General features: G+C 40.4%; 1 protein-coding gene across 1 annotated transcript in view; it reads left to right on the top strand.

The window, feature by feature from the left end:
• The window catches only part of gtf3c2 (general transcription factor IIIC, polypeptide 2, beta), a 115,111-nt gene that overhangs the window by 90,063 nt on the left and 11,859 nt on the right, over positions 1–13,189 (top strand). Inside the window, exon 17 of the mRNA XM_063035855.1 lies at positions 10,676–10,780. Coding sequence (XP_062891925.1) covers positions 10,676–10,780 — 105 coding nt within the window. The remainder of the gene's footprint in view (positions 1–10,675; positions 10,781–13,189) is intronic.

Raw genomic sequence — 13,189 nt, 5'->3', positions numbered from 1 at the left:
AATTTGGGGATCCCCATCACTCCCGCCAGTTCCCTGGGCCGTACTACCGTTGGCTTCGATGGGGTGAACCACACAGTCCCTCATCTAAATTTGGTATCCAGCCTGATGCAGCCACGCACTTCCTCAAAAGCATCTTGAAACACCGGGCGCATGGACAGTGTTCCCAGAAAGCTCTCGCCAGCCTTCTCCTTGCAGGCCCCCGTGAGCCTCTTCACAAGAGGGGTGTTGGTCCCCACCAGAACTGAAACGCTGCCCTTCTCAACTGGGTCCGGACATCCCAGCACCAATGTATCAAGGACCTCAGATGCTCCCACATCGGCCTCCGAGAACTTAACTGACAAATAACTGTCGTATGGATAATCACTAGCACTAAGCCCCCAGAACTCCAGTGCCCTGAATGGTGTCAATGGTAAATGCTTCAGATACTGGTTGTAAAACAAACGGTACAACAACGTGACCTGCGATCCGGTGTCAAGTATGGCTTCAGCATAAGTACCCCCTATTCATAGCGACACACTGGAGCATGGACCTACTAAGCCTTCAGGATTGGGGCCTTTCGCTTTCGGGGGTTCCTTAGTACATTGCTGGGAACATGTTCCCCCAGGGACACCAGGCCATTCCCTCACTGGATCTCCTCTAAGTTTTCCCAACGACTCCCTCTGCTGAGGTACCCAGGAGCTCACTCTCCTTCTGGCGTGATAGCTGTTGCCAGCAACCCTCCGCATTGTTCGTCCCCTTGGGGAATCCCCCCCCCCCCCATCAGCTCCATCATATGGGGAGGGTCACACCCACTGATAACAGCCGACATATTTGCATTCTCAACTCTGCCACAATCTCCTCTACTGCTCCCCGGGATAGGCTACCCGTGGTCACTTCACCACGGGACGACTACCGAGGACTGTACCCTGCTGATGGAGTCTTCCCGCGCCTCCTCCACGTTCTGCTCTTCCTGTACCTCTCTGATCAGCTCAACAAAAGATGGAAGGGGGCATATCTTATGAGAAATTCAGAGACCCCAAGCAATTAGGTCATGGGACTGGGCGCCCCTGGCTATCTGGCCCATTCTTAACTGATCCTCCTCAGCCGCCTGAATGACCCCTCTGCGCTGCAAGCAATTTAGCTGCCTCTCTAGCTGAAAAATAAAAGCAGAAAGTTTCTCCCCCTTCACCTGACGCATGTTCTGAAACCCCACCATGAGCTCCATTGGCATTGTCCAGTGCTTGCACGTAATTGACAGCTGTCGCTAACGGATATTTCATCCTGATAGCTCTCACAATGTCATCGGCCTGCCCATGCAAACTTCCAACCAATCTCTGTCACTTAATGTCATCAGTGCACTGCCACTCATCTAACAACTTGGAGGTCTGGTCCGCCCAAGTCTCATACTCCTCCTCCCCTTTGGGGGTGGGCGTTATTCCAGAGAATAGGCAGAGCCTGCCATAGCTGGGACTTTGAATCTGATTTTTCCATTTATTCGCCAGAGAAGCAAGGGCGGATGCTAACTCAGAATTCTCACTCTTCACTGGGGGACGTGGACGAATTAGACATTCCAAATCCAACCACTCTTTCCCCTCTCTCCTTTGAAATCTCCACCCCCAGCTACCGCTACCTCAGCGCTAGTCTGCATTAAAACGAAAGCTGCAGCACCATTTTATCAAACCTGCGCCCACAATCGCAATTTTAACAGTACTTAACAGGCAAACTAACAATTCATCCGGTGTACAAATATCTGCCCCACTAGTTCATTTCTCAGGGTAATCACACAGCATCCAGCGGAATCAATCCCGAACGTAGCCCCCACAATTGTAACTCTCGCTTTTACTAGCGGCTTAATATAGAGGGTGACAGCCCCTGGCCCGGCCAAACTTAAGAATCTCGTTTGGGTGGATGCTGCGCAATGTGTCCCATGTAACAAATCAGTATCCTGAAATAACAGATAGTACACAATATTCGACTAAACAATTAAGCTTTATAATTCTTACTTTAACTATAGGGTTAGTAAAGAAAACGGGAAAAAAGAAAAAAGGGCCCAATCTTATGAAACGGTCTATTGCGCAATGTTGGAGCTCACTGATAAGCCGGTCATCCACCATCGACCTCCTCTGGTCGTTGCTGCCCTTCGGACCCTCGCTCCAAGTCCACCCCATCCAGCGGTCTACCAACTCTCTCCATTTGCGTCTTCTCTCTTCATCTCTCCCCGGCAAAAGACCCCGAAAATCTCTCTTCCAGACTCACAAGAAAGAACAATAGCATTCTAAACCCCATTATCTCTAGTCATAACCCAAACATTGCTGCTACAGAGAAACCATTACATTATCAGTGAAACCTTACAGCATGTTACATATAGAACTGGATTTGGGTAGAGGCTACCTCAAAAACTAAGATCCTGCAGAACCAGCTGAAAGCTTAAATACTGAGGGCAATCTTTTCTTGAGTAAAGTTCATTCCACTGAAGAACATGTTGGTATAACTTGGCTGCTTCTATGTAGTTAAATGGTTATGCGATGCAAGTTAACCTGCTTTTAACAGAGAACAGTATGCTACCATAAAGAACATTATTCCCAATGAATAGTAATTATAAAAGATATCTAATAGTCTTACATGCACTGATATATGAAATATAAATGGGGTACAGTGTAGTCTCATAATGGACATGCTGATGTTATCAAATTAGTTGATTTTAATCAATTATATTGTTGCTGTTTATAATTTGTATTTTCCACCATTTAAAATATTGTTTGTGTGGTGTATGACTCCTAAGGCATAGAAGTCTTGCTAACTACATTGAAAATTTATTATAAATACAAACTCTTAAAACTTAGTTTATTTATGTTAAGGCAGACTGACATCTGGCTGGCTCCATCACTAAAACTGGTAAATCACATTTCCTTATCTCACACAGAATCAGAAAGCCATAAGAATGAATTTGTGTTAAAATAATAGCAGGTGTTTATTTACAGTGAACATTGCTAAGGAATGGTAAGCAGTGCCAGTTCTCCGAATTCAAGAATAACATGTAAAAATGTTGAAGAAGCTTCCCTGATTTTTTTAAATTACAGTCACAGTGCCTATCAAGCCCTATAGTAGTTTAGTGAAGTTCTAAGTTAAATAATGAACAGAAGAACATTAAAGACTTCAATCTATTGACTTCAAAGGAATATTTAATTAACTACAGAAGCTGATGCAATAGAGTATGCTTTTAAATCAAAGCTGTGAAATGCTCATCAGAAGGTACCAGAGTTGTAAAGGAGAGTCAAGGTGTCCCTTGATTCTATAATTATACTTCAGTCAGTGGTAGTGTAAAAAAGTTGTAGTCTGGAGAGGCAGTGGTAGTTGGCAGGGAGTGTTTATGTGTGACGCACATTTCTCTTAATTTCACAGTTATACTTGCCAATCCCAGTGACCTCATGAACAGCAAAGGCCTTGTTCAGGGATGAGCAAGCATTCCACAGACTGACATGAGGAGAGGGGATTTGTGGTCTGGTTGGGCACAGGGTGGTGCCCTACCTAAATACGCATTCGGAACATATGAAAACCTAATCTGGTGTAATTTCCTGTGATGCGTATTGATGCAATAATCAGAAATTGCTCTTTTTTTAAACAAAACAAGGAAATTTTGTGTAATAATGTTGGTACAAGTACGTTTGTAATTGTGAGAAGCCAAAATGTGCCAAAATTATTTTATAAATGTATATGCAACTATTTATTTGTGACTTCTAGCTACAAATGTACAATATAGCTACATTAAAACAGAAGGTGAAACAAGTTTGAAATGTATTGATTATAGCCTGAGAATAATATTGGCTTCTGAGATATAGAAGAAAAAGCATCTTCTCTTCACTGTGTTGCAGTCAACAGGAAGCTGGTGGCCTGAATAGAACATAACAGATGGCATACCCTGGGCAGAGTGAGAGGGATTAATTTTTAAGTTAATGAAGGATGAGGCATTTAATCAACAGAGTCCCTGTAAAATCAGCTGTTTAAGGCCATTGTTGGTGCCTGTTGAAATTGCTGGCTTTTTAATGGCACTTCCTTGAAAATGTCATAATTTCTCTCTGAAGTATATTGCAAATATGACCAAAATAATAAACTCTATTGTTTTCAAAGATGCCTAATTGCAGTAGTAAATCCAAGGACAATTTGGAGAGCTTCATATTTCAGAAGCAAATTTCCACAAGCGGCCCTTATCATTAAGTTGAATTTTGCAGGCATTTGGTAGATAAGTTTGAACATGGAGCTATCTCCTACACAGATTCTTCAGGAATATCCAGTAGTTTATCATCCTTCCAAGAATTCTGATTATCTGTTTTGCAACTGGGATGTAGTATATGCCCAGGGCTATTTCTCTTTGCCCTTTGGTAGCTAGCTTCATGGCCAAAAGTGAAGGTGTAATTTTTGGAACTGTCTTGGATCATTAAATCTACAGATGTCATGGAGATTTGATGTGATATAATTTGCATGTCAGCAACAGAGCCAATAGATTCATAGATTTTAAACAGATAATGAACTGTACATTTTGAGCCTCTGTTGGTCTAGCTCAATAGATCAGAAAAGGTTAGTTGGCGCAAATAAAGAGGAAGCTTTATTATTGCTCTTGATTTACTCAAAGAAATAATTTGCATTCCAAGTTTCCCATCCAAGGGAATCAAAGAGGAAGTCAGCTATAGGAACTAGGGTGACAACAGAGAAATAAAATTATGCATCATTGACATACATTTGTGTAGACAGCACTATAGTTGGAATGTACCTGTCTCCAGATTATTTAGGTTGCATGTTCAAATGACAAAACTAGAGAAACAAATTTTTAAACTTAAGATAATATGTTTTGCAATTTTAGATTCAAAAATCATCAGAAAAAAGATTTTTCACACTTCCATAAGACTCATTTGACATAAATCTTTTTTTTTAATTCATAAAATCAGCACTAAACCCATTAGCATCTACCTTTGCACCTGCATCTAAGTTAGAGATTCTAGTCCAGTCACAAGTCCCAAACTTCTGACAGCCAGTTGTCATGAACAGAGCTACTACATTTGATGCAATAATATCTTGGGGAGTAGTGCAAACTTCCATATTTCTCACTTGTCCTAAGGAATTCCTCTGCAGGAACACTAGGCTTATTCACCTGAATGGAGGCAAACAGTAGCAAGAATCAGAAGATAGCTAAATTAAAATTAATTTAAAGGAATTTAATACATTTAAATTGTGTATTGCTGAGTGTTTTGTGTTATAATAATTTGTAATATGTAAATGTTAATTATGTTGAATTTTGTAAAAACAGGCAGTCTCTTTAAAATTAAAACAGAAAATACTGGAAAACAGTATAAATCAATATCAGTGGAGTGATGTTTCATAAGACATAGGAGTAGAATTAGGCTATTCAGCCTATTGAGAAATTCCTCCTAGTATTTGTTCTAAATGGACGTCCCTCTATTTTGAGGCAGTGCCCTCTTGTCCTAGGCTCCCCCACCATCAGAAACATTCTTTCCACTGTATCTCGGCCTTTCACTGAGATCCCGCCCCCCCCCAAACTCCTACGAGTACAGACACTCCTCATATGTTAACCCTTTCATTCCTTGAATTGTTCTCATGAACCTCCTCTGGACACTCTCCAATGCCAGCACATATTTTCCTAGATAAGGGGCTAACACTGCTCACAATACTCCCAAGTGTGATCTGGCCAATGCCTTATAGAGCCTCAGCATTACATCCATTTATACTCTAGAGACCTCTAGAAGATAAATGCTAACATTGCATTTGACTTCCATACCACCAACTCAACCTGTAAGTTAACAAGGACTCCAAAGTCCCTTTGGACATCTGATTTTTTTTTGTTTGAATTTTCTCCTCATTTAGAAAATTGTCTACACCTTTATTCCTTCTACCAGAGTGCATGACCATACACTTCCCTGCACTATATTCCATCTATCTTTGCCAATTCTTCTAATCTGTTTTAAGTCCCTTTGCGGACTCCCTGCATCCTCAACGCTACCTGCCCCTCCACCTATCTTTGTGTCATCCATAAACTTAGCCATAAAGCCATCAATCTGTCAGCCAAACCATTGTATAGAATGTGAAAAGAAGCAGTAGTCCCAGCACCAATCCCTGCAAAACACCACTAGACACTGGCAGTCAATGAGAAATGGGTCATTTTCTTCCCACTCTTTCCCTCCTCCCAGTCAGCCAATTTTCTGTCCATGCAGGTTTCAGGTTAATATTTCAAAAGAAATCTAAAAGTGAGAAAGCAAGCTTGTTTTAAGTTGCAGAGAGAAGAGCTTGAGACAACATATGAAACTGAGATTATCCATGTGACACACAGACAGCCTTTCCTGTTTATGTCTGAACTGACATGTTCTGATGTCAGATCATCCACCTGTTGGGTTAATTCAGCTTACCTAACTCCTCAATTTTATGGCATCTTTCATTTCCAGTGTGTTTGTCTCCCTCTGTGCTGTTCTCTTTCATTTCCCTCTATTTTGTCTTCTCCATACACATCACCTTATTTAATAAGCATTCAACATCTTCTGTAAGACAACGGCAACATAATTTTTATAATCTTGGTTTTTACCCTTTCGTAGCAATTCGATGACGAATTCTCCCTTGTTTTTTCATTGCTGACTCTCCCTGCAATTTAAAATCATACTTATTCTTCACTTTTCCAGTACTGATAAAAGATTATTAGCCTGAAATCTCTGCACAGATGCCATCTTATCTGCTGAGTATCACTGACATTTACTATTTTTATTTCAGATTTTCCAGCATCAACATTTCTTGCTTCTCAATTTATTCCTATCCATTGTGTTGTCAGCTGGTAAGGATGGGGATCTAGTTGGTTTAGCTAGTTTTCAAAGCAACTTTAATCATGTGGATTGGATAAATCAAATTGACATGAGTACCATTGAGGATAAGTTCATAGAACATTGGGGGAAACAACCAATGAGTAATTATTTTTGTTATTATGCAGCTGGATATAATTAATTGATAGTTGCATAGTAAACTGCCCTAGGAAAGAGTGAGCATAGCATGATAGAATTTCAAGTTCAATATGAGGATGACAAATGTGTGTCTGAAACTGTTGTCTAAATTTAAATGAAAGGAGTTTCAACTGTATGAGCACAGGAAATATTTCATAAATGTCAGCAAAATAAATTTCAGTAAGAAAGAGAGGCTCAACAAAAAAGGATGCACATTCTGTCTCTAACTGAAATAGAAATGATGCCAAATTTGGGAAAAATGTTTATAATACAAAGAATACCAATAGGCCACAGAATTGTGAAATTTTTAGAAAGTAAAAAATGATTAAGAAATGATTCTGAAGAAGGAATAGATGGAGAATGAGAGCAAATTAGTAAACAATACAACCTAAGAGCTTCTGGTATATAAAATGGAAGAGATTGGTCATATAAAAATTGCTTATAATTAAAACATAAGAGCTAATAAATTAAAGTTTATTTTAGGAAGATTATGCTTGAATTGGAGGTTGTGCAGAGATGATTGACAAAGTTGGCTCCTGGGAAGAAATTAATTAGATTGGGCCTTTGTTCATTGAACTTTTCAGGGTGGGTGCTGAAAAGCTGTTCACCTGAGTAGATATACAGTGGCATGCAAAAGTTTGGGCACCCCGGTCAAAATTTCTGTTACTGTGAATGGTTAAGTGAGTAGAAGATGAACTGATCTCCAAAAGTCATGAAGTTAAAGATGAAACATTCTTTTCAACATTTTAAGCAAGATTAGTGTATTATTTTTGTTTTGTACAATTTTAAAGTGAAAAAAAGGAGCACCAATCAAAAGTTTGGGCACCCCAAGAGATTTGAGCTCTCAGATAACTTTTACCAAGGTCTCAGACCTTAATTAGCTTGTTAGGGCTATGGCTTGTTCACAGTCCTCATTAGGAAAGGCCAGGTGATGCAAATTTCAAAGCTTTATAAATACCCTGAACTCCTCAAACCTTGTCCCAACAATCAGCAGCCATGGGCTCCTCTAAGCAGCTGCCTAGCACTCTGAAAGTTAAAATAAATGATGCCCACAAAGCAGGAGAAGGCTATAAGAAGATAGCAAAGCATTTTCAGGTAGCCGTTTTCAGTTCATAATGTAATCAAGAAATGGCAGTTAACAGGAACAGTGGAGGTCAAGTTGCGGTCTGGAAGACCAAGGAAACTTTCCGAGAGAACTGCTCATAGGATTGCTAGAAAGGCAAATCAAAATCCCCGTTTGACTGCAAACGACCTTCAGGAAGACTTAGCAGACTCTGGAGTGGTGGTGCACTGTTCTACTGTGCAGCGACACCTGCACAAATATGACCTTCATGGAAGAGTCATCAGAAGAAAACCTTTCCTGCGTCTTCACCACAAAATTCAGTGTCAAAAGTTTGCAAAGGAACATCTAAACAAGCCTGATGCATTTTGGAAACAAGTCCTGTGGACTGATGAAGTTAAAATAGAACTTTTTGGCGGCTATGAGGAAAGGTATGTTTGGAGAAAAAAGGGTGCAGAATTTCATGAAAAGAACACCTCTCCTGTTAAGCGGGGGGGGGGGGTTGATCGATCATGCTTTGGGCTTGTGTTGCAGCCAGTGGCATGGGGAACATTTCACTGGAAGAGGGAAGAATGAATTCAATTAAATACCAGCAATTTCTGGAAGCAAACATCACACCATCCGTAAAAAAGCTGAAGATGAAAAGAGGATGGCTTCTACAACAGGATAATGATCCTAAACACACCTCAGAATCCACAATGGACTACCTCAAGAGGCGCAAGCTGAAGGTTTTGCCATGGCCCTCATAGTCCCCCGACCTAAACATCATCGAAAATCTGTAGATAGACCTCAAAAGAGCCCATGCAAGATGGCCCAAGAATCTCACAGAACTAGAAGCCTTTTGCAAGGAAGAATGGGCAAAAATCCCCCAAATAAGAATTGAAAGACACTTAGCTGGCTACAGAAGGTGTTTACAAGCTGTGATACTTGCCAAAGGGGGTGTCACTAAGTACTGACCATGCAGAGTGCCCAAACTTTTGCTTCGGGCTCTTTTCCTTTTTTGTTACTTTGAAACTGTAAAAGATGGAAATAAAAGTAATCTTGCTTAAAATATTAAAGAAATGTGTCATCTTTAACTTTATGCCTTTTGGAAATCAGTTCATCTTTTGCTCGCTTAGCTATTCACAGTAACAGAAGTTTTGACTGGGGTGCCCAAACTTTTGCATGCCACTGTATCTAAAACCAATAGCATACTTTCAGAATAAGGATTGCCCCTGCATGAGAAATGAGAAGGAATTTCTTCTTCAAAGTTTGTGACTCTTTGGAATTCCATATGCTTAGAGCTGCATAGATAGAGTTATTGAATATGTTCACAATGGAGCTTGGAATAGGAACTGCTCTGCCCAAAACAGCAAGAAATTTTATGAATGCAGCCCAGCACTCAAAATACACTTAAACCCGCCTCTCCTCTACAAACCCTGTCTGCACTTCTTGCTGCTTTGGGAAAGCAATCAACATAACTAAGTGCACCTCCCAGTCATTCTCTTTATCTCCCCTCCCATCAGGCAACGCTTAAAAGGATGGACCACAAGACTTAAGGACAGCTTAAATCCCACTATTAGCAGATCTTGAACAAACCTCTCAAATGCTAAAAGCTGAACTGTTGACTTTCCAATCTAATTTGTGTGGCCCTTACACTTTGTCTACTTCATTGCCTTTCTCTGTAACAATATATTGCCTTCTGTTTTTAATTTTACTACTTCTATGTGCTTGTAGGGGACTAAACCAGGGAGGATAAAACTGAGTCAAGGTATGCAGATATGTGTTTGGTGGGGCAGGAACAAGCTGAAACAGTGGATCTACCTGGATAAGCAAGTTTGTGGATCTTGGGTAGGAGGTAGAAACAGGAGGTGTGGGATACGGAAACTATGAAGTTGGTGGCAGTGGATGGGAGATCCCCAGAGTTAATAAGGTCAGTGATAGTGTGGGAGACAATGACCTGGTGCTCCTTACTGGGATCCTGTTTGAGAGGTAAGTAAGAGGAGGTGTCTGACAGTTGCCGCTGGGACTCAGCAAGGTGGATGTCAGTCTGCCAGACTACAGTACCCCCCACCCCCTTGTCTGCAGGTTCTCGAACTTCTGGTAATGTGCCCCCCCCCCCACCATTCCCCATCCCCTTTTTCCTCTCTCACCTTGTCTCCTTGCCTGCTCATCGCCTCCCTCTGGTGCTTCTCCCCTTTTCTTTTTTCCATGGCCTTATAACCTCTCCTACTTCACCCCTTCCCCCCAGTTTCATCTATCACCTTGTGTTTCTCCATCCCCTCCCCACTTCCTAACTGATTCAAAATCTTATTTTCTCCAGCCCTGCTGAAGGGTCTTGCTGAAGTTTCCCTTCTAGCAAACTTGTTTGTTTTGATTTTAAAGAGTGGATAAACATGCATACACTCTTATTTAAATTGTTAATCTATGCTACCACCTTTAAAACCAGATTTAGGATGCATGTTTATATCAGTTGACATTTACAAGTGGTTCATTAGTCCTTTCCTCGCCCCTTTGTGATGGTTTCCTTTAAATTATGCAATTATTGAAAAGTTCACTGGTAACTTTACTTGGATGTTAAGTATCTGATGTCGATGTCTGGTCTGATCCTGCATTTTAGGTGTATTACTCTATTTTAAAACTTATTTAAAATATTTTTTAGAGGAGTTTCAAGAACTTGTTTTCCAGAGGACCTTTTAAGAGAATGCAGACTGTTGACAAAGAAAAAACTTATCCTGACAGAATGCCACTGGAATCTGTATACAAGGTAAACCGAACATCAATATTGCCGTGAAAAATGGGATCATTATACAAAATTTTCTCAAAACTTTCACATTCAAAATGTTATATAAAATGTGAAAAGTGTTTTCAATCTACATTTTAATGTCAGTGCTCAGCTAAATTTCACTGGCCCAGCATTGCTCCCTTCTAATTTTATTTGCTACTAAAATCATATTGTGGATCACCATAATACTAAGTCACGTACGAGGTTGTATGTGAGGTCACAGGAAGTAAAAGATCGTATTACAATCATGGATTTGCTTCCCTTAACCCCATTTCTCCTAACTTTGTGTGATTTTATAAAACCTGGTGGTTTCACACACTGTTGCTTTCCAAGCAAGTGAGGTTGCAAATCTCCCAGTGGATAAATTTTGGATTTTCCATTCCTGTTCACATCATAGGTAGTTTTGCACTAGTGAAAGGTAAGTCCTACAAAAACAAAAATCTTGGCAAAATATTAGATGAATTTCTGAAAGGCTGCCAGAGTATCCAGAATTTTTTTCTATTCTGGATTAATTTAATAGCACACCTTTTTTTGTTTGGAGTGTTGTCAACAAATTTGTAAATAATTTTCTTCATTAGAGCTGGTTCATACAGTCAAATTCTGATGCAGGACTTGAGAATCAGAGACCATTACTTTGTGATTCTGTGATATTTCTATTAGATTACACTGATAGACAGAGGAGGGGGGTTAGGTATGTTTGCATCAGGTAGATTTCCTGTTTCTGTTATTATTTAATTGCTGTGGACAGTGATAATGACAGATTATCCAGGTGTGAAACCATTGCCAATAATAACTTCCACAATTTAAAAAAAAAAGGGATTTTGGTTGTCATAAGTGGAGGGCAGTGCAGGTGGTTAAGATGAATTTATACGCAGTAGTGATTAAATCTTTATGCTTATTAAATGGGCACTGAGGTTGTATATAGTTACTAGGCTGTCATTGCTAAAATAAAAGACCAGGAGGAGATTTAATGAGTTTTAAGTAATGAAAAGGTGAATTGGTATGGATTATTTTGTTTAGAGAGTTTATAAGTTGTTTTAAGGAAAAGTGGTTAGTTTTATTTATTGAAGGAAATCATTTAAAAAAAAGGATATCTTTCCATATTAAATGTTTGAGGCAGGGACCACGGTTTTATAACGGAGTACAGATATTGTCAGAATCAAAGTGGAAAATAAGTATCAGAAGGGAATTTAAAAACGCAAACACGAGGAAATCTGCAGATGCTGGAAATCCAAGCAATACACGCAAAATGCTGGTGGAATGCAGCAGGCCAGGCAGCATCTATAGGAAGAAGTACAGTCGACGTTTCGGGCCAAGACCCTTCGTCAGTACGAGGGGTGATTGATAAGTTTGTGGCCTAAGGTAGGAGGAGTCAATTTTAGAAAACCTAGCACATTTATTTTTCAACATAAGACCATAAGACAAAGGAGCAGAAGTAAGCCATTCGGCCCATCGAGTCTGCTCCGCCATTTTATCATGAGCTGATCCATTTTATCCTATTTAGTCCTGCTGCCCCGCCTTCTCACCATAACCTTTGATGCCCTGGCTAATCAGATACCTATCAATCTCTGCCTTAAATACACCCAATGACTTGGCCTCCACTGCTGCCCGTGGCAACAAATTCCATAGATTCACCACACTCTGACTAAAAAAATTTCTTCGCATTTCTGTTCTGAATGGGCACCCTTCAATCCTGAAGTCATGCCCTCTCATGCTAGACTCCCCCATCATGGGAAGCAACTTTGCCACATCCACTCTGTCCATGCCTTTTAACATTCGAAATGTTTCTATGAGGTCTCCCCTCATTCTTCTAAACTCCAAGGAATACAGTCCAAGAGCGGACAAACGTTCCTCATATGTTAACCCTCTCATTCCCGGAATCATTCTAGTGAATCTTCTCTGTACCCTCTCCAACGTCAGCACATCCTTTCTTAAATAAGGAGACCAAAACTGCCCACAGTACTCCAAGTGAGGTCTCACCAGCGCCTTATAGAGCCTCAACATCACATTCCTGCTCCTATACTCTATTCCTCTAGAAATGAATGCCAACATTGCATTCGCCTTCTTCACTACCGACTCAACCTGGAGGTTAACTTTAAGGGAATCCTGTATGAGGACTCCCAAGTCCCGTTGCATCTCAGAACTTCGAATTCTTTCCCCATTTAAATAATAGTCTGCCTGTTTATTTTTTCTTCCAAAGTGCATAACCATACACTTTCCAACATTGTACTTCATTTGCCACTTCTCTGCCCATTCTTCCAATCTATCCAAGTCTCTCTGCAGACTCTCCGTTTCCTCAGCACTACCGGCCCCTCCGCCTATCTTCGTATCGTCAGCAAACTTAGCCACAAAGCCATCTATTCCATAATCCAAATCGTTGATGTACAATAT

This window comes from Mobula hypostoma, chromosome 2, assembly GCF_963921235.1.
Source record: "Mobula hypostoma chromosome 2, sMobHyp1.1, whole genome shotgun sequence".
NCBI lineage: Eukaryota > Metazoa > Chordata > Chondrichthyes > Myliobatiformes > Myliobatidae > Mobula > Mobula hypostoma.
This window is presented reverse-complemented; position numbering and strand designations above follow the sequence as displayed.